General features: G+C 44.4%; 1 protein-coding gene across 1 annotated transcript in view; it reads left to right on the top strand.

Annotated features, from left to right (window-relative positions):
• Positions 1 to 21712, top strand: part of LOC121291367 (parkin coregulated gene protein homolog) — a 982704-nt gene that overhangs the window by 872261 nt on the left and 88731 nt on the right. Inside the window, exon 3 of the mRNA XM_041212445.1 lies at positions 9881 to 10052. Coding sequence (XP_041068379.1) covers positions 9881 to 10052 — 172 coding nt within the window. The remainder of the gene's footprint in view (positions 1 to 9880; positions 10053 to 21712) is intronic.

Genomic DNA, 21712 nt, shown 5'->3' on the forward strand with positions numbered 1-21712 from the left:
TTTCCTTGCTGAGAGAGTTTATTGGCCTTGTTCAGTATCAACACTCCTCACATACACCCAGTGTCCCAGCTATCCCCTATTTTTATTTGTTCAAATACCTATGAGCTGTTTCCCTTAACAATGTAATTGACATTAAGAAACTTTAACATTGACATTGTGAGTAGTCTTTTGGTGTTCCAACTATTGATCTTAGCAGTCGTAGCTGCCAAGTCTTTGTTCAAGTCTCTTGTCAAGCAATGCCAGAAATTTTGGATTGGCATCTAAGAACTATTTAGATGACTGAACTTCTCTAATTTGGTCAACATGAAATTTGGCTCACTCTGAAAAGGGTACTTCTACCTGGTATGTTTCCAGAATGCTCAGCCCAACAAAACTTATGCTGTCGGTTTTGCTTTGTGCTTGAATCCACATTTACTCTAGCATATAATTGATTATGTAGACTTCTTTCAAGTTTGATAGATTTACACTGTAGTAATAATATCAGCATGTTTGAGAGACTTTGTAGGTAGCAGGACATGCTTTGATCCTAATTTTTCATTATTAGTCATTACTGAGGAAAATGACCACTTTTAACCTGGGGTTGATTTTTCAGGGCTTTGTGCTTTACAATGGCAGCTTGATTTTTGCTTTTTATTCAAGGGTCCCTTGCTGAAGAATTAGAGTCAGAGTCATTACAGAACAGGAGAAAGCCATTCATCCCATCAAGTCCATGGTGGGTCACTGTAGAGCAACCCAGTCAGTTCCATTACCCTGCCCTAAAGCCTGTAATTCAGGACTGTTATCCAAATGACGCAATTTTTCTGAAGAAATTTTGGTATAAAATAAATGTATTTTCCTGCCCCAAGTGCAATTTTCAGAATTATTTTCACCAATTTCCCCCCAAAAAATTGAGTTGAATAAAAATTTTATGAAATTCCTAAATAATGGGAAGCGTATACATAGATATGTATCTGGCTTCAGAGAGAACAGAGTAAGATTGCCAATCTAATATCTTCAATATTAAACACTGAACCTGCATATACTGCATTTAAATGTGCAGATGTTCCATAACAAAGATGTTTAAGTCTACAGTGACGGAATGGGGAGACTCAGTGAATAAAGTTGCAGAACATACATGTCATTCTATAATACATACGAATATACATACGAATTAGGAGCAGGAGTAGGCCACTTGGCCCCTGGAGCCTGCTCTGCCATTCAATGAGATCATGGCTGATCTGACTGTAACCTCAACCCCACATTCCTGCCTACCCCTGATAACCTTCCACCCCCTTGTTAATCAAGAATCTATCTAGCTCTGCCTTAGAAATATTCAAACACTCTGCTTTCACCACCTTTTGAGGAAGAGAGTTCCAAAGACTCCCAACCCTCTGAGAGAAAAAAATTCTCCTCATCTCTGTCTTAAATGAGCGACCCCTTATTTTTAAACAGTGACCCCCTAGTTCTAGAAAATGAGTGTGCGCATGTGGCAGGTATCCAATGTGAGTGCAAAGTTCATTCCTTTCTCTCAGAATTTGACTGACTTTCCACAAATCCTTGAACTACTGAATTTTGAAGATAAAATTCCAACCACATATCACAGCAGGAAATTCAGTAACTGTAAAAGATTTAAGAACTTGCAAAGATTAAACCCTTAGAGTTTCAACCGGTTTTTCAAAAATCGATGGATTGATGTGGTGTTTAAATTAGTTGTTTAACATATTTTTAATTTCAAATTGTACAGCAGCACAATTCATGGATTGAAGAAAATGATCAGTGAGTATAACTGGTTGTTCTACTTTATTTAACAATTTTAACAACAACACTGCTGAAGAAATTACACAGAAAAACAATGGGTAAAATGCACAATATATAAATGAAGCCTTTCCTAGAGGAGGTTGGGTTCCTTTATGTGTAGAGATGAGCAGTAATGAGCAGTTGAATTGTTCGTAGTTTGTAGAAATTCCTACATGCCCAGTCATTGCCTCTATGGCAATGTGTTCCACAAATACCACTCATAACCTTGAACTCTAAGGAAAAAAAGGGAGAATGATAACTATGTGCTATATGAACTTGAGCAGCAATTGTAAAATGACATGCTTATCTCTGAGCTTCTTTGCATGCCATTATCAAATCATTGCTTTCTTGAGCACATTTGCATTATCAGGAGCAAGTTTTTTTCTGCAAGATTGGCATTTGAATTTTGCTGCACTTTGCTCATATCAGCACAGTGGAATACAATAAGAGGGAAGATATCTTATGAAATTAGGTGTACTTAAAGGATTGTACGTACTATATTTGATGTCATTAGATACCTGCCACAAGCACAAACAGGGCTTTTTTTAATATGCACTTCTGTTAAATGTTTCTGGTCTGGAAGCCAAAGCTCCTGTGTGTACAATATTCCTAATGACTAGGATTTGAAGCCCTCGTTATCTGTATAGCCATAATAATGCTCATACAGCCTTAATATTAAAGGAGCATCACATTCATATTGTAAGTCATCTTGAATTGAGAACTCACAATTTTACATTCCTACAATGGAAACAAATAAAATCTGTCTCTAGGGCCTCTTTCTTGGAGAGACATAAAGAAGAGTTTGCAAAATACGTTCATGAGTAAGGTACCTCCTTAAACATGCATGTCCATCTAACTTTTCTCTTTAAGAGATTATGATTGTTTTAGAAATGCAATCTTGTGTCTCAAAACTTTGTATCAATTCCAATTCTAATTCTTGATGTTACAAAAGTGCTGCCATTTTATATTTTTGTCACTATTTTGATTGTACTGAGTGAGACAAGTTCATTATGCAGGTGTCAACACTTTGGTAACTGACTAGTTATTCTAAATGGCTTCAAACTTTTTGTTATTTTGCTGCTCCCAATTCCTCGCCCTCTCTTTCCAGCTGCTGGGAAGGCTGTGTTGGAAAAATAAACTCAAATTCCATACTACGCACACAATGCAGGAAGTGCATAGCAATGCTCTGCGCAACACAGCTGAAGGGTTTTTTGGTGTTTTTTTTGCTAAAACTAAGGGGGCATGATCAGAAGTCACAAAACTATTGTGATGCGCAAGATTGAATTAACGGGAGCAGCTTCTTGTCAGTGAAAAAAATCGTCAATGCACAAATAGGTGTGAGCAGAAGAGAAAGAGGAGTATTGTCTTGTCGATGGGTATAGAAAACGCCATGAGTCTACAAATCCACATGTATCCAGAGAAGAATTGATGGCTGAGGCTGATTTTGATATTGGAACAGATTTTGTGGATGAGTGATCTAGATTTGGGCCAAGAACTCCGTTAAAGTCTCCTCCAAGAAGCAAGTGATAGGAGTCTGAATTGGGTATGCAAAATAAAAAGTTTCAAGTTAAGTGGTGATCATCCCAGTTGGGTGCACATCCATTAGCTAGGATCAATGGTCAGTTAAAAAGTCTGCCTTGTACTATAACATAGTGGCCATGAGTGTCAGCTCTAACCTGAGAATGAACAAAGGGAACGCCTTTATGGATTAGAATTTCTGCGCCTCTCACTTTACTATGAAAACTAGAATGAAACATCTGCCCAAAGCATATGGCCCCCACAGGTTAACCATTGCAAATGAAGGATTAAATATTTTTGATCCATCTAAAGAATGTTAAAAACTGACCAAAAGGAAAGTATATATGTACATTTGGAAAAGGACGAGGAAAAGAGAAAAAAGAAGAAAAGGGAGAAAAAAAAGGGAGAAAAAAATAAAAGGAGAAGCAGGAGAGAAAAGCTTACATCAGCTCCCCAAATGCAGTGAATGCTCCCCCCTCGTGGCTAGCGTACTATTCATTCCTATCTTACCAGTGTGTCTTGAAAAGACAACCCACATTAAAGAAATATACAATCAGATACCCCAAAGAAAAGTATTGTATTTAGCATATGCTCAGCATATGCTAAACAAGGTGCAGAATCTGTCTGAAGCAACAGTTTTGCAATACAGTATTCAACAAGAGAGGGATTCAATGCTCAAAGAATTCAATTGCACATGTGGTAAAAGGTAATAAAAATAAACACCCATAGTGTTTATGTAAAACTTCCCATGATTATTGCAATTTGGAAATAAGATACAAAGAGATTGGTATTACCAACAAAACTTATCGTGTAACAACCATCACACATAGATACCTAGTTAAGCATTGAGTACCATTTTGTCCTGGCTGAAGTCTCGATATGAATTATTAAGAGAAAGTACAATCGTGCCCTTGACAAAGGCTGAAACTTATAGTGGCATGCTGAAAATCTTATTCACTCTGTTGAAAGTTACACACAGGCAAACAGGGTGCAGAAAGCCATATTTAAGTTCGGCTTCACGAAGTTGGGCTTTAACAAATTTATATTCTCCACGATGCTGGGCTAGATCCACGCTGAAGTCAGGGTAGATGAATATCTTGGTTCCACGAAAGTATAGTTGACCCTTTTCTCTGGACAGATGCAAAATTTGCTCCTTCACTCTATAGAGATGCAGTTTTAGTATTATCGGCCTTGGGTACTCACCATGCTGTGGCTGCAACATCAAAGACTGATGGGTTTGATCCACTACCTGCGGTGAATCAAAACTCTCCTTGCCAAAAACCTCCAAAAGAAGTACCTCGGTAAAAGTTGTACCGAGAGAATCCTTAAATTTGTGTCTTCGGCTGTGATTCTCCAGGTCATCCACCTTCATCAGCGATTTAGCATTTTGGACTTCCAGCTGGGTGCAGCAGGTCTCCAGAGCTGCAATTCTGTCACTCGAGTCAGTAGCTGATTCTTCAACATCCCTGCAGCCTTTGATTGAGGGAGGCAACAGAGGCTTGTAGAGTAGCAACAGAGACTTGTAGAGTAGCCACAGAGGTTTGTAGAGTTGCAACAGAGGATCGCAGTTCCGAACGGAGTCCAGCAAATTCAGTGAGAGTAGTGCTCTGTAAGTCAGCAAGTGTGCTGACAGAATTAAATTCAGCACGGGAAACCGCCATGTTGTTACCAGCCGTAATATCGGGCACCGCAGTGGATAAAGCACCAGGCCCAGTTTCATTCTGATTGCGTTGGCCGCTGGGTTTAGACATTTCCAATGTATGTTGAGCATCAGAGCAAACCCCAAAACACTGACTGTCAAAAAGCTGAACGTTTCCAGCTGGAGGGTTTTAACATGAGTTTTCATTTGTTCCCCTCCCCCCTCCACATCCACCCACACCTCACCACCAGCAACGACATGGAACATGAAAAAAATGGAATACAATTTACATTTGTATTTAGGGTTGCATGTGTCCAATTTAACTTTAATCATCCAGCATAAACAATTAAGTTACCATTCCCTGAGCCGCTTGTCTGCAATCAGATGTTGGCAGCAATGTTCCCGTTAAGCAGTTGTGCAGCAGCTTAGAAGGTACAACGTAGGCCTTGTTCTGTGATAAATACCATACAAAAATTTAAAGGGTCTGTGCACTGCTAAAACAGGCCACGCACAACAAATAAATTTTACACAACACTGGTCATACAGCACAATGCCGATATGATGCTTTTTAACTCTTTGTTTTTCAAAGATTATATAAGATACAGAAATGTATCACGAACATTTAATGACACTGATAGCATTATGGATAGCACCTTGCTCTGAAGGAGCATCGTCAAAGCAAAGAAACCTCCTAATCGAAATAACGGTCGCCTGAGCCAAGTAAAGAGATAGTGGGGGGGAAATGAGCAAAGAGCTTGGTGAAGGAGCTTCATTTTAAGGATGGTCTTAAAGAGAAGTGGTGAATGGGGGTGGTTTTAAGGAGAGAATTCCAGAGCTTGGAGCCTGGCTGACTGGAGATACAGCTGTCAAATGTCATTTATATAAACGACATAGATGACTATGTGGGGGGGTAGGACCAGTAAGTTTGTGGATGACACAAAGATTGGCCGGGTGGTTAACAGCGAGGTTGAGTGTTTTGGGCTACAGGAAGATATAGATGGGATGGTCAAATGGGCAGATAAGTGGCAGATGGAATTTAACCCTGAAAAGTGTGAGGTGATACACTTTGGAAGGAGTAATTTGACAAGGAAGTATTCAATGAATGGCATAGCAGTAGGAAGTTCTGAGGAACAAAGGAACCTTGGTGTGTGTGCCCATAGATCTCTGAAGGCGGAAGGGCATGTTATGGGACACTTGCCATTATCAATTGAGGCATAGATTACAAAAGTAGGGAGGTCATGTTGGAGCTGTATAGAACCTTGGTGAGGCCACAGCTGGAGTACTGTGTGCAGTTCTGGTTGCCACTTTATAGGAAGGATGTGATTGCACTGGAGGGGGTGCAGAGGAGATTCACCAGGATGTTGCCTGGGATGAAATATTTAAGTTATGTAGAGAGGTTGGACAGACTTGGGTTGTTTTCATTGGAGCAGAGAAGACTGAGGGGCGACCTGATCGTGGTGTACAAGATTATGAGGGGCATGGACAGGGTGGATAGGGAGCAGCTGTTCCCCTTAGTTGAAGGGTCAGTCACATGGGGACATAAGTTCAAGGCGAGGTGCAGGAGGTTTAGGGGGGATGTGAGGAAAACTTTTTTACCCAGAGGGTGGTGACGGTCTGGAATGCACTGCCTGGGAGGGTGGTGGAGGCGGGTTGCCTCACATCCTTTAAAAAGTACCTGGATGAGCACTTGGCACGTCATAACATTCAAGGCTATGGGCCAAGTGCTGATAAACGGAGTTAGGTAGGTAGGTCAGGTGTTTCTCATGTGCAGACTCGATGGGCCAAAGGGCCTCTTCTGCACTGTGTAATTCTGTGATTCTGTGAGATGTGGGGTGAAGTGGTGAAGATAAGGAGAAGCACAAGACACCCCAAAGTCTAAGGAGGGGTTTGTATGTCTGGAAAAGGTTACAGAGATTGGGAAAGGTTAGAACATGAAGGAATTCATGTGCTCTGTTGGGAATTTTCAATTTGAAGCTTTGGGAGACCAGGGGATCCATGTAGATCAGTGAAGACTAGAATGACAGGAGATACAGAACCTGCTGTGGGATAGGAAATGAGGACCAGAATTTTGAATGGAATTCTGTTTATGGATGGTAGACAATGAGAGGATAACTAGGAGCCTGAGGGTGGCAAAGGCATGATGAAGATAAGAACAACTGAGGAGGCAGCAGTCGGGACTGAGGTGGGCCAAGTTAAGAAGGCGTAAGCAGGTGGTCCTTGTGATGGAGACATGGGGTTGAATAGGAAACCAAGGTTGCCAACTGTAATGTTCAACCTGAGACTGTAGAGATGAAGTGGATAGAACTGTGGGATGAGTGTGTGGATCATTGTTTTGGTCACCCAGCGTTAAACTGGAGGAATTTATGGCTCATCTAGAACTGGACTCTAGCAAGTAGCCTGAAAGTACAGAGGAAGAGGACAGGTCGAGAGATATGGAAAAGAGGGTGTCGTCCTCGTACACGTGGAAATTGACCCAACATTTGCAGATGAAGTAGCCAAGGGTCAGCATATGCATCAGTCAGTGGAGGGATCAATTTGGATTTTTGAGTGACTATGGATGTAACGGTATGAGGTGGGAAGGGAGCATACAAATTGCTAGATTTATAATAAGCCATTATTGGTGATGCTATGACAAAATCTGGACAATAAACAAGAGGCAGGCAAGGAGGTAGACTGTGTCACCAGCTACAGAGAGGTTGTGATGGATGGGGAGGGATAAGGAACCACAGTTATAGTCACGGAGCATGTTTCAGAGCTGTGGCAGGGGCAGAAAACTTATTGGGAAGATTGAATTATGGAACTGTGAATACGTTGGGCCTGGATTTGGAGTTAACATGTTCAAGGGTTTTCGAGTGGAAAGAGAAGTTGGAGCAGGACAGAGGGTGGGCTCAGCCTGTCACTTTGGGAAGTGCAACCTCAGTCCTGTGCCTGGTATACTTGTCTCGAAGGCTGATCAAACCTAGGGAAAGAGTATTCCTTTCTATGATTATTACAGTCAAACTGCAGTGGCTGGTGCAGATCCAGATGCAATAGCAGCTTCCTATAGGGAACAGGACAAATAATTGAAGGAGAAAACATTGTAGTGATATGGAAAAAATCTTTGAAAGAGTTGGTACAGGCTCAATGGTCCAAAAGGCCTCCTCCTGTGATATGCTATTCCATGATTCACTTGGATAAGGAAATTAACCCTATTGTCAGATTCACTCATCCTTCATTACAACACCAAACTTTAATACACTATTTGGTGGAGTAAGGAAAGGGATATTAATTCATAGTCAAAAATGTTAGAATAATTGAATGATGCAGTACAGAAGAAGGCGGCATTGGGTGGTATTTAATGGTCTCCCCCATGGCAGGTTTGGTGGCGGAGGGGCATTTAGTCAGATGGGAGGATGGCAGGTGTGGACCCGACCACCTTCCCGCCTCCACAACAATTAAGTCTGTGGTGAGAAGGCCAGTGAACAGCAATCAATTCCCACTTAAGGGCCTTAGTCTTCTGTCGCTGGTGTTAGCACAGCGGCAGGCGGGAGGCTCACCATGCAGGGACCACAACAAGCAAACCCATGTGGTGTGGCTTGCAGCTTCCTGGGTGGCGGTGGGGGTGGGGAGGGGGAGTGCTGTTGGCAGCGGGGCTCCCTTGTTCCAAGGCACTTAGTGCCTGATTGAGGGGCCCAGCAGGACCCAGAATCAGGAAAGGGGGGGGCCTGTTGAGAGCCGACCCCCGTCATCTGCCTCCCCTGCAAACCCCTTCCCAGCATCACTCACCTGTGGCCTGGGGTCCAGTGAAGATACTGGGCCTTGGATGTTTGTCATCCCAGCAGCAGCCGCCACCTCTCCAGTGGCACTGCAGTTCAATGGAGCTGCGAACCTCTGACTGGCCAGCAGCTCTTGGCAGGGGAAGCCCCCTCCACCCCCCCAACTGGCCTGTCAAGTGCTTGAGTGGCATATAATTTGGCGGGCCTTCCAGAAAAGAAGCGATATGGGGCTGTCGCCTGTTTTGCAGCCAACAGTCGAAGCCCCCATCACCTCCATTAAATACCACCCATTGTGTCTGTGCTAGCTCTTTGGAAGTGTTATTCAATTATTCCCATTGCCCTGCTCTTTCCCCTAGCTTTGTAAATGTTTCCTTTTCAAGTATATATCCAATTCCCTTTTCAAAGTTACAATTAAGTTTGCTTTCACATCCCTTTTCAGGCAGCACATTGCCGATCATAACAACTCGCTGTGTACAAAAATTTGGCCTTATCTCCACTCCGGTTCTTTGACATGAGCCTAAATCTATGTTCTCTGGTTACCAGCCCTCATGCCTGTTGGAACAGTTTCTCCTTATTTACTCATGACTAGGGCAAAGTGACTCAGTTTAAAAGTAAGGGGTGCCTCATTTAAAACAGAGGTGAGGGGAAAATATTTTCTCTCAGGGGGCTGGTGAATCTTTGGAACCCTCTTCCCCAGACAACGGTCGGGGGTGGGGGAGAGCGGGGACAGAGTTATTGAGTATTTTTAAGGCTGAGGTAGATAGCTTCTTGACTAACAGGGGAGTCCAAAAGTTACCGGGGATAGGCGGGAATGTGGAGTTGAGGGCACGACCGTTTCAGCCATGACCTTATGGAATGGCTGTTTCGAGCTCAAAGACTGCAGTCTTTCTGAGCGTAAAGTCTTTATTGAACTGATTGTAAAATGGCTGTTTGCAAAGCGTGTCCCTCGTGGCAGAGGTCACATGACTACAGCAAGCCAGATAGGACATGTAGTAATGTTGCATTTCAAAGCCCACGCAATGGTGGAGCAGGCTCGAGAGGGGTTCGTTTGGCCCACTGACTTTGTAGGGTTCTGACTTTGTACAGATTTGCGTTCGTTGCTATTTTGTATGTTTGTTCGTTTGTTCTATCAAATTCATAGTTTTAAACATGTGCGACTGAAAGATTGATTATTTACTGCTGTCTTCCACAGGTTGAAATTGAGAAATTGGACTACCATCACTATCTGCCTCTTTTCTTCGATGGTCTTTGTGAGACAACTCATCCATATGAGTTTTTTGCCAGACAAGGAGTCCATGACCTGTTGGAGCATGGAGCATCAAAAGTCCTTCCTGTCATCCCTCAGCTTATCATCCCCATAAAAAGTAAGATATTGAACTCTGTTTTTAGTGGTTGAAGAATGGGGATTTGATTTAAAAAGCACAAGAACCTGACTCCAAGGAACAACAACAACAACTTATATTTATACAGCACCTTTAACGTAGTGAAAAGCTCCCAGGCACTAATTGACAGGAACATTATAAAACAAAGTGTGACACCGGGCCACATAAGGAGATATTAGGTCAGGTGACCGAAAGCTTGGTCAGACAGGTGGCTTTTAAGGACTGTCTTAAAGGAAGAAAGCGAGGTAGAGAGGTGAAGAGGTGCAGGGTGGGTATTCCAGAGCTTAGGGCCTAGACAACCAAAAGCATGGCCGCCAATGGGGGGGAGCAAACCAGGAAGGAAATGCTAGAATTGCCAAAGTAACATGTCACAAGGATGTGTGGGGTTTTTTTTAAAAAGAAAGATACAATTTCTAATTGTTCTTTTTCTGGCTGGATTTTAAAAAACAATGGCCTGAATTTTATGCTCCCCATCCAACCCCCCACCCCGCCCAACCCGGCCACCCTGGTGGGTTTGAGAGCATGAAATGCCGCGGATGAGCTTCTCGCTGGGTTCCCGCTCGTGCCATCCCCTCAACAATTTAATGCTGGGGTGGGCCAAGCCCCAGCCGGGCCGCCAGCCCTTGCCCTTTAGTTGAGGCCTTTTAGTGACCGATTATTGACCACTTAAGGGCCGTTCCCCACCCAGCCTCAATTTTTAGGTTGGTGGGAGGAGTTCCCGGGTATGGAGGACGCAGGAAAATATTTGGGTTCAGGCCTCGGGTTTGGGGTGGGGGCGGGGTTTGGGGTGGGGGGCAGGGAGGCGGGGGATGGGGGGGCACCTCCGTCAGAAGCCCCCTTTTAACTTCGGGCTCACCCCCTTGATGTCCAGTAACAACTGAACCTTCCTCCGCCCTCACCCCGGCCTCTTCCCCTACAGGCCCAATAGCCCACTGTCCACCCCCCTCCTCCCCCTACTCCCCCCCCTCCCACCTAGGCCTCCCCCACCCCGAAACCCCCAAAATTTACCTAGTCCTGGAATCCCAGGATTCAGGGCTCCAGGGATTGGGCACAGTCCCAGTCCCCTCCACGGCATCTTCTGGCACTGCAGGGACTAGACAGCTGCTGACCAATCAGCTCTCTAAAGGTGGGACTTCCTCCCAAGTGAGGGACAGGAAGTCCCACCTGCAGCAAATTACAGTTCATCGCACTGTGAAATTGCTGCAGGGCAGGCAGTGCCAACTCTTTGGCTGGTAGGAAACCCTGCCATCCTAAAAATGCTGGCCAATAAACTGTAATCCTATTGAGACAATGGACAACTGCATTCCACCAAGTGGGATGAAGAGAAAGAGAAACTCAAACCACACCCCCCCCCCCCCACCCCGGAGGTGCATGAAAGACCCCATTTCCTGTGGCTTTTTTAAGAACCCATTCATGGGATGTGCGCGTCACTGGCTGGGCCAGCATTTATTGCCCAATCCTAATTGCCCTTGAGAGGGCCGTGGTGAGCTGCCTTCTTGAACCACTGCAGTCCATGTGTTGTAGGTACACCCACAGTGCTGTTAGGGAGGGAGCTCAGGATTTTGACCCAGCGACAGTGAAGGAGCGGCGATATATTTCCAAGTCAGGATGATAAGTGACTTGGAGGGTAACTTCCAGGTGGTGGTGTTCCCATGTGACTGCTGCCCTTGTCCTTCTAGATGGTAGCAGTTGCGTTTGGATGGTGCTATCTATGGCGGCTTGGTGAGCTGCTGCAGTACATCTTGTAGATGGTACACACTGCTGCCACTGTAAATCGGTGGTGGAGGGAGTGAATGTTTCTGAATGTGGCGCCAATCAAGTGGGCTCTTTGTCCTGGATGGTATCAAGCTTCTTGAGTGTTGCTAGAGCTGCACTCATCCAAGCAAGTGGAGAGTATGCCATCCCACTCCTGACTTGTGCCTTCTAGATGGTGGTCAGGCTTTGGGGAGTCAAGAGGTGAGTTACTTGACACAGGATTCTGGGCCTCTGACCTGCTCTTGTAGCCACAGTATTTATATGGCTAGTCCGGTTCAGATTCTAGTCAATGCTAACCCCCAGGATGTTGATAGTGGTCGAATGTCAACAGTCAATGGTTAGATTCTTTCTTTTTGGAGATAGTCATTGCCTGACACTTATGTGGCGCAAATGTTACCTGACACTTGTCAGCCCAAGCCTGGATATTGTCCAGGTCTTGCTGCATTTGGACATGGACTGCTTCAGTATCTGAGGAATTGCAAATGGTGCTGAACATTGTGCAATCATCAGTGAATGTCCCCACTTCTGATCTTATGATGGAAGAAAGGACCTTATGATGGAAGATGAATGGGCCTAGCACACTACCCAGAGAAACTTCTGCAGTGATGTCCTGGAACTGAAATGATTGACCTCCAACAACCACAACCATCTTCCTTTGTGCTAGGTATGACTCCAACCAGTAGAGAGTTTTCCCCTGATTCCCATAGACTTCAGCTTTGCTAGGGCTCCTTAATGCCACACAAGGTCAAATGCTGCCTTGATATCAAGGGCAGTTACTCTCACCTCATCTCTGGAGTTCAGCTCTTTTGTCCATGTTGAACCAAGGCTATAATGAGGTCAGGAGCTGACCTATCCCAAAACTTACACTATTCTGAAACTTTTCAAAAGTTTGAGATGAGACATCAAAATGCAATTACCTGTTCTAAAAAACAATGATGGCAGCAGACTTGACTTAATCAAATTCCTCTGGAATATACAGCCAGCAGGACTTTAAAAGTTGTTTACCAAGCCAGAGAGATCAGAGGTCAGAATGCTGTACTGAAAGGCTGCAAAGAAGCTGTCTCTCTCTTTCCTTCGCTCTCTCTCTCTCTCCCTCTCTCACTCTCAATTATTGCACCTGGATTTGCAAAGTAACCATCCTGAGAAAAGAAATCTACTGTAAATGGAGATCTTTTGGGAATAAAATGTGGAAATCTGCTCCAAAGGTCTACATACAGGGAGACAACTGAACAAAATGTGGAATCACCACATTGAGACCAGCCAAAGGAGAGCTAAACATATATTCCTTTGTTTTAGCTTCTTCATGAACTGTAAAAAAAAAACAATTAAGCCTATCCTCTTATTATACCACCTGTACTAGTGCGTGTGTGGAGCCCTGGGAATTTGTGGGACACATGAATGATGATGGCGATTTACCAAGTTTTCCTCAATTCAGGAAATAGTTTCAATAAACTTACCTTGTTCTTTGTTTAAACCAAGAAAACCTGTGTGACTAATTCTTTATAATCTGCAGTGTTGGCAAAGTACATCCTTGCTAAATTCATTAAAAAAACCCTTGGCCTGACTTTTACCTTTGGCAGACGCGCCCGATCAGCGGGCCAGGGAGCAGCTGGGAAATGGATTGCCAACTACGATCACCCCCCGACTGCGATTTCATGCCGGCTGGCCAATCAACAGCCAGCCAGCGTGAAACGCATGCCGAAATGCCCAGCGCTACCGGGGTGTGGGCGGGGGTGGGGGGGCTGGTGGGGGGGTGGGCAGGAGGAAAGCAGGCGACGACATTTCTGTGGGTGGGGACGAGCGCTACGAGAAACCTCCCCGAGGGCAGACAGCCGCCTCAGGGAGCTGGTGACCTGAAAAAGCTGAAACAAAGGTTTTAAAAGCTGAAAAAAAAGTGTCCATGCATCATAATATAGCTGACGCTGTCCACAGAAATTTATTTTTACTTCATTTCATTACGGAAATTTCATCCTGCCCTTGGATGAGGTTCGGATGAAAAATGCAAAGGCCGTCTGGCCGATTCACCCGTCCGCCAACTGTAAGGTTGGACGGGCAACGAAAAACCGGAGTCCATTGTGCCATTAATGGGCTTAATTGCCCTCTCAATGGTTGGCGTGGGCCTGCCAAGCAAAATATCGTGCGAGTGCGCGATGACATCGGGATGCTCGCCTGAGGTCTTCTCACCCGCTCGCCTGTGGGACATAAAATTCTGCCCCTTGTCACGGTCAGACCTGGAGTGGTAGAATAGGGGAATCATTTTTACCCCTCCTCATGTGGTTGTAACAAATGTTATACAGTTATACACATTTACACAAAAGCCGAAGACTCTCTTTATTCTGTGCACACGTACAGAGATGAAAACGTAATGAATGTGCTTAATTTCAGTTTGTTAGCAACACACCACAGGTCATCTGAAGTTCCACAGGAAATTTCCCATATAACTTGGCTTACAGCTACTTTTATGACAGTTCAATGGTGCAAACTAGGGAGTTGAGAAGGGAAAGGGCCTGAATAAAAATAGCAAAACCAATGCATACTGGAACATTTATAGCTGTTTGACTGACATCATGGGCTTTTCCCTTTGTCACATTATGATTGGGTGGCTGGACACTATTACATTGTACCAGCAACCAAGCTACAGTAATTGCCTTGTTCTCAACTATAGGTTCAGCGTGATAAGCTGAGATGTCTGATGGCAGCCACTATAATACGCTTATGTAAGCTCCCTATTTAGGCAATGAGTAATGGAGATTACTGTATTTGGTCTGGATCTTAACGTGTTATGCTGCCTGTAGTCCCTGTTCCTGAAGATTTACTCTGGTAGGTGTTAGTGAATAGGTAGCTTTGTGGTCGGCTGGTAATCAAATCATGACATGAAAGCTTCTGAGAGATGAAATTTGCAAAAGCTGCATTGTCTTGACTTGTTACACTTGTTTAGCTTTAATGTTATTAACACAGACTAGATAAACTTTGGATATATATTTGAGCTTAAGGGTATATATTTCAGAGAGAACTGATTCTGCCAGCATTATAAGATGTTCATTGGCTGGAGGTACCCGAGGAAACAGCTGAAACTTCCCCTGTTGCGACATGACATTACGGTGTTTGACATGGAATACCTATTCTCAGAAGCCTCTAACCAGAAGGTTTAAAGCACGAAGCACACCAAGGGAGTGGCTATGCAAAGACCAGCGAGTGTGCAGATGTCTCCCTTTATAACACTTAGGAACAAATCATCTGAAACCAATTGCAATTAAAAATTGCACCGCTCTATTACAAATTATTGATTCTTTCCGTGGATGCTTGTTGTTGGAGTTGAAGGCATTCTGAACGCAAATTAAAACCAAATGGTATCTCTAGACATTTTTTTCCTACATTTGAAAATACCCATCAAGGATTTCATGTTATGAGTTTCCAATTTGAAGGAGCGATATTTTTTCAGGATAATTTCTTATTTGTAACAATGCGCATTTGCTTGCTCCTATTGGAACGAACAGTGACTTTTAAATTGTATGTCCCCAACTCCCAGTAGCTGAGGCTATTCATCATTTCCCAGGGTCAGATGCTATTACATCTGACACATTCACATGGAGCACTGGTCGCTGACGCATCAGGAGGGAAATGAAGACAGGTTATAGGGGGCAGGACACCTTGCTGATCAGACAGCTGTACAGAATTTGCCCCTCTGCAGTACACATGCAAAAATCAATCCTGCTAAGGAAGGATTTTTTAAAAAAATTTAATTAATGATACTTATTTGTTTCCTGGCCATAGAACCACAAATGAAGGGCGTCTCTCCTGTGAATGGTGCCTCAAAAATGAGAACGAGCCAGAAATCCTTGACGACACTTATCTGCACTTCTCAGGAAAAGACCTATTATCTCTCTGGAACAGCTACTAGGACACTCCCCAAAATTAAAAGCGATACAAAAATGAGAAATGTGTCATTTGGAGCTGAATCATGCAAGTCAGGTGGGAAAGAGCGTGGAATCCACAACTTGTAGGCAGAATTTTACGTTCGGCATGCGGGCACTTGCCCAACACGCCGGAACGTGGAATGACGCACGGTGGCGTCGAGCACGCATCCCAACATCATCGCGAACTCACGCAATATTTGGAAGGCCTATCAAGGCCATTAACTAGGCAATTAAGTTAAGCCTTACGGTTGGCGGCAGGCGAAAAGGCCAAGCGGCCTTTACGTTTTTTTAGGAAGAAACCACGAGCGGGATGAGGTTTCCTGAAGCTGATGAAATAAAAACTTTATTTTCAAAATAAAAACATGTCCCATCTCATGTAACACAGTCACAGGAGGGGACATGTTTTATTAAATTTTTGATGTCCTTATATATATATTTTTTTAAGAACTGCTTCAATCTCCCTGAGGCAGCTCCATTATTCCATGAGATCTTGATATAAAGAGTGTCTTCACTAAAACCTACGCAATACAGCCATCTTCAAAATCTGCTATGTGCAATTGAAAGATTATAATTAAAACTTTGATTGCAAGCTACTAAAATTACCACCTTCACTACATGGCTCAGTCAAAATTGAAAATCCTTTGTATCACGGGCTTTCAGAATATGTTCACACTTAACGTCTGATCCTCTTGGAAATCCCTCGTACTGAGTATCACAAAGAACAGTGCAGAGCACTGGTCAGCCAGCAATTGATTTGCAGCATCCTTTGGATAGTAAAACAAAATGTGAGAGCTTACGTTTTTTTTTCTGTACAGAAATATGAGGAGTCAATCAAATTTTTAATGAAATATTACAATTGGGAGTTTGTCTGCCTACACAACATAAGGTGGATGGAGGGTGTTTCTATAAATTATATGGTTCGTTGTTTGGGTTAAAAGAAAGACATTGCAGCAATGCAAAAGCCTTAATATCATTTGGCTACACTAACAGTAGGCCCTCATTGAGAGCTGAGCATATCTTGGAATGGGTTAACACACCCAATACACTGCCACACTTTGCAACAGCTAAGTGGAGAATATTTGATCACACACCTGACTTTTTCCTTGTTAATAGTGGAGAGGCTTTTGAGAGTCAGGAGGTAGCCACTCTTTGCACAATACCCAGCCTCTAACCTGCAGTATTAGCAATGACAATGTGTATGGCTGGTCCAGTTCAGTTTCCGGTCAGTGGTAACTCTCTCCGTGCCTCCACCACCAAACCCCTCCCCCGCCACCAACCCTCCAGGATATTGTTGGTGAGAATTTGGGGTCAGACACTCTTGTTGGAGTTCATTGTTACCTGACATTTGTGTGTTGCGTATGTTACTTGCCACTTATCAGGCCAAGTCTGGAGACTGTCCAACAAGTGTTGTATTGGGGGCATGTCTCATTATCCAAGGATTTGCAAATGGAACTGAATGAACGGCCTCACTTCTGGCCTTATGATGGAAGAAAGTCATTAAGTCATTGAATAAGCAGCTGAAAATAGTTGGACTTTGGACTTTGACCTGACGAACTCCTGTAATGATGTCCTCATGCTGTGAAGATTGGCCTTTAATAACCACAACCCTTTTCCTCCTTGTTAGGTGAAGATCACACGTTAATTGTTGATTGGAAAATCCTTATTTTGCTTATCATATTGCTTTGTCTGCGTTTTTGTTGGTGCATTATTTTGTTGCTGTTCAGGCCAGGTTTCTTTTCCATTGCAAGGCTGCTACTTCCAGTTACATTTTCTTACAGGTGTCTTTGTTTCCAACCATATCAATGTTTAGCAACGAAAGACTGGGATTTCCTTTGGAGGTTCCATTGATGCTTTTAGGTTTGGAAGAGGAAAATCAATTCTTCACAGTGGAAGAAACTGAGATATGGCTCAGCTTTACATTGTACATGGCCCTGTTCTTAGTCCAGAGCCTCCACAATCCAAGCAGTTCTTTCTGGGAATGTCAGTGGAGCCCCACTTCAAAAAGGAGGCTACCACAAAGCTCTGCTATCTTGACCTACAGGCAACTTCTGCCTGTAGGCTGACTGTTCTGCCTTTTTCATTTCATGCCTTCACACTGTACTTCTTTGAAGTTCCTTTTTGCCTGGCACTTCTCCTCATCCCTCCCACAGCAGCCTTGACAAAGGTTGTCAAATATTTACGAATCTACTTTGAATTTTCTCTCATCTGAAGCCACTTATCTTTAAGTGGGTGCATCCCTTTAAATTTGATCTGTTGGTCAGATTTTCAGCTTGCCTCATTAGGTTAGCTGCTGAAGCAGAGCCAGAGATGTACCTCTTGGACAAAAACAGAAATACCTGGAAAAACTCAGCAGATCTGGCAGCATCGGCGTTGAAGGCCTGTTGAAGGGTCACGAGGACTCGAAACGTCAACTTTGCTCTTCTCCGCCGATGCTGCCAGACCTGCTGAGTTTTTCCAGGTATTTCTGTTTTTGTTTAGGATTTCCAGCATCCGCAGTTTTTTGTTTTTATCTCTGTACTCTTGGAAACTAATGCCTCATGTCCAAATGACCCAACCACACAAGATTAAAGTCAACTCATCCTATCTTGGAAAAACTCAGCAGGTCTGGCAGCATCGGCGGAGAAGAAAAGAGTTGACGTTTCGAGTCCTCATGACCCTTTGACAGAACTTGAGTTCGAGTCAAAGAAAGAGTTGAAATATAAGCTGGTTTAAGGTGTGTGTGTGGGGGGCGGAGAGAGAGAGAGTGGGAGGTGGAGTGGGGGTGTGGTTGTAGGGACAAACAAGCAGTGATAGAAGCAGATCATCAAAAGATGTCAACATGCTGACATCTTTTGATGATCTGCTTCTATCACTGCTTGTTTGTCCCTACAACCACACCCCCACTCCACCTCCCACTCTCTCTCTCTCCGCCCCCCACACACACACCTTAAACCAGCTTATATTTCAACTCTTTCTTGGACTCGAACTCAAGTTCTGTCAAAGGGTCATGAGGACTCGAAACGTCAACTCTTTTCTTCTCCGCCGATGCTGCCAGACCTGCTGAGTTTTTCCAGGTAATTCTGTTTTTGTTTTTGTTTTGGATTTCCAGCATCTGCAGTTTTTTTGTTTTTATCATCCTATCTTGGGTTTTCCTTACACAAATATTTGCCAAGGGGTGCAAAATTGGGTCTAACATGTGTTGCCACATTAGTTTAGTGTTTGGTAACAATCCATGATCTTTAAGGCTTCCTGCATTTGTGGCAAAAAAAAACTTGCGATGCCCACCTCATTGGTGTCTTTATGTTATCTGATTGGACAGCGTACCCGAAGTTGGTCTGCAGTAGGACCAATCAGCACTTGGTGAAATTAACAAAAGAGGAAGCCACCTCGGAGACCCGATAAAATTGTCAGAATGAACAAAGGGAAAATGACAACCAAACTGCTCCACCAAGAGTTTTGAACAATAGAGGAATCATTATCCCATACTCTCATTGTTAAGCTATTAAACAGCCCAAATCTCATCCAGCATCACTTCCTGCTGAAAATCAGGAAAGCGCCTTCAGAGTGGTTCTAAAAATAATGAACAAAAGAACCAGGGGCGTCAAGAGGAAGCTTTTTTTTCTCTGGTTGTTGTGATCTTGCCTGAAAGGGTGGTGGAGGCAGGTTCAATAGCAGCTTTCAAAAGGAAATTGCATAAATACATGATGGGAGAAAAATTAGCGGGCTGTGGAGAGAAAGCAGAGGAGTGAGGTGAATTGGAAAGCTCGGCTAAATAGCTGGCATGTGTATGATGGGCCAAATGGCCTCTTTCTGTGCTGTGTCATTCTATGGTTGTATTTTCTATGAAATAAAGCTGAGGAACCAGCAGGAACCGAAATATGGTAAGAAGGAAACTAAATTCAGACTGAGGGTTCAGCAAGTTTGCTGCTGCAGTTAGAACCTGCATTTTACTCTCTTACTGGCAGAATCTGGTGAAATATTCGTGGTAAAATTGGTATTTTTATTGCAACAATATTTCTTTAAAGCCCCATCTTATTCCATTCCATCCTTCCCATCTCACTGTCTTGTGCCAGAGCCACCCCATTCCTTTTATCCCTCTCAAATTTCCCCATCCCATCCCCCATCCAACCTCTTCTTAAATATGCCATCCCCATTCCCCCACTCCATCTCTCTCATATTATCCTTTCCAGGTTGACCCCCCCCCCACCCCCCGCCCCCCCATCCACATGATATCCCCCACATTCTGTGCCATCCTCCCCATGCAAGAACAAATCCAACCCGGCCAATTTCCGTCCCATCAGTCTACTCTCCATCATCAGTAAAGTAATGGAAGGGGTCATCAACAGTGCTACCAAGCGGCACTTGCTTAGCAATAGCCTGCTCGCTGGCACCCAGTTTGGGTTCTGCCAGGGCCACTCAGCTCCTGACCTCATTACAGACTTGGTTCAAACATGGACAAAAGAGCTGAACTCCCGAGGTGAGGTGAGAGTGACTGCCCTTGACATCAAGGCAGCATTTGACCGAGTGTGGCATCAAGGATGCCCCAGCAAAACTGGAGTCAATGGGAATCAGGGGCAAAACTCTCCACTGGTTGGAGTCATACCTAGCACAAAGGAAGATGGTTGTGGTTGTTGGAGATCAGTATCTCAGCCCCAGGACATCACTGCAGGAGTTCCTCAGTTTAGGGTCCTCAGCCCAACCATCTTCACCAGTGTATCAATGACCTTCCTTCCATCATAAGGTCAGAAGTGGGAATATTTAATGTTGATTGCACAATGTTCAGCACCATTTGTGACTCCTCAGGTACTGAAGCAGTCTATGTCCAAATGCAGCAAGACCTGGACAATATCCAGGCTTGGGCTGACAAGTGACAAGTAACATTTGCACCACACAAGTGTCAGGCAATGACCATCTCCAACAAGAGAGAATCTAACCATCGCCCCTTGATGTTCAATGACATTACCATCACTGAATCCCCCACTATCAATATCCTAGGGGTTACCATTGACTAGAAACTGAACTGGACTAGCTGTATAAATACTGTGGTTACAAAAGCAGGTTAGAGGCTAGAAATCATGCGACGAGTAACTCACCTCCTGACTCCGTAACATCTACAATACACAAGTCAGGAGTGTGATGGCATACTCCCCATTTGCCTGGATGAGTGCAGTTCCCACAACACTCAAGAAGCTGGATACCATCCAGGCAATGCAAATCTCTTTATTGGCACCACATCCACAAACATTCAGTCCCTCCACCACCGACGCAAATTGGCAGCAGTGTGTACCATCTACAAGATGCACTGCAGGAACTCACCAAGACCCTTCAACAGCACCTTCCAAACCCATGACCAATGCCACCTAGAAGGACAGGGGCAGCAGATAGATGGGGACACCATCACCTGGAAGTTCCCCTCCAAGTCACTCACCACCCTGACTTGGAAATATATCACCGTTCCTTCACTGTCACTGGGTCAAGATCCTGGAATTCCACCGACACCACGTGGACTGCAGCGGTTCAAGAAGGCAGCTCACCACCACCACCTCAAGGGCAATTAGGGATGGGCAATAAATGCTGGCCCAGCCAGCGAAGCCCACATCCCGTGAATGAATCAAAAAGAATGCAAACACCCCTCTTATGCTCTCTCTCCCCCTTACCATGCCATTCCCTCCTCTCATGCCATCTCCCCACTTCCCATGCCACCACCCCTATGCCAACCTCCGCCCATGCTGTTCCACCACCCCCCCCATGCCGTCACCCCACCGCCCTCCCATGCCTTTCTCCCCTGCCATGCCAATCCCTCCCTTCCCGATCCCTCGAGACAAACTCCAGCTCGAGTTTTTTGTCGGCTCCCTTACCTTCCACTGTCCCCTTTTGCCCACCAAAACCCCCGACCCCCACTGCAACCTGCGGCTGCCATCACCAGCTGTTGGGCAGCTGCACGTGCATTATGTGCTTCAGTCCTCCACATGTCCCATGCGTGGGCAGGCA

This window comes from Carcharodon carcharias, chromosome 19 (assembly GCF_017639515.1).
Source record: "Carcharodon carcharias isolate sCarCar2 chromosome 19, sCarCar2.pri, whole genome shotgun sequence".
In the NCBI taxonomy this organism is placed as follows: domain Eukaryota; kingdom Metazoa; phylum Chordata; class Chondrichthyes; order Lamniformes; family Lamnidae; genus Carcharodon; species Carcharodon carcharias.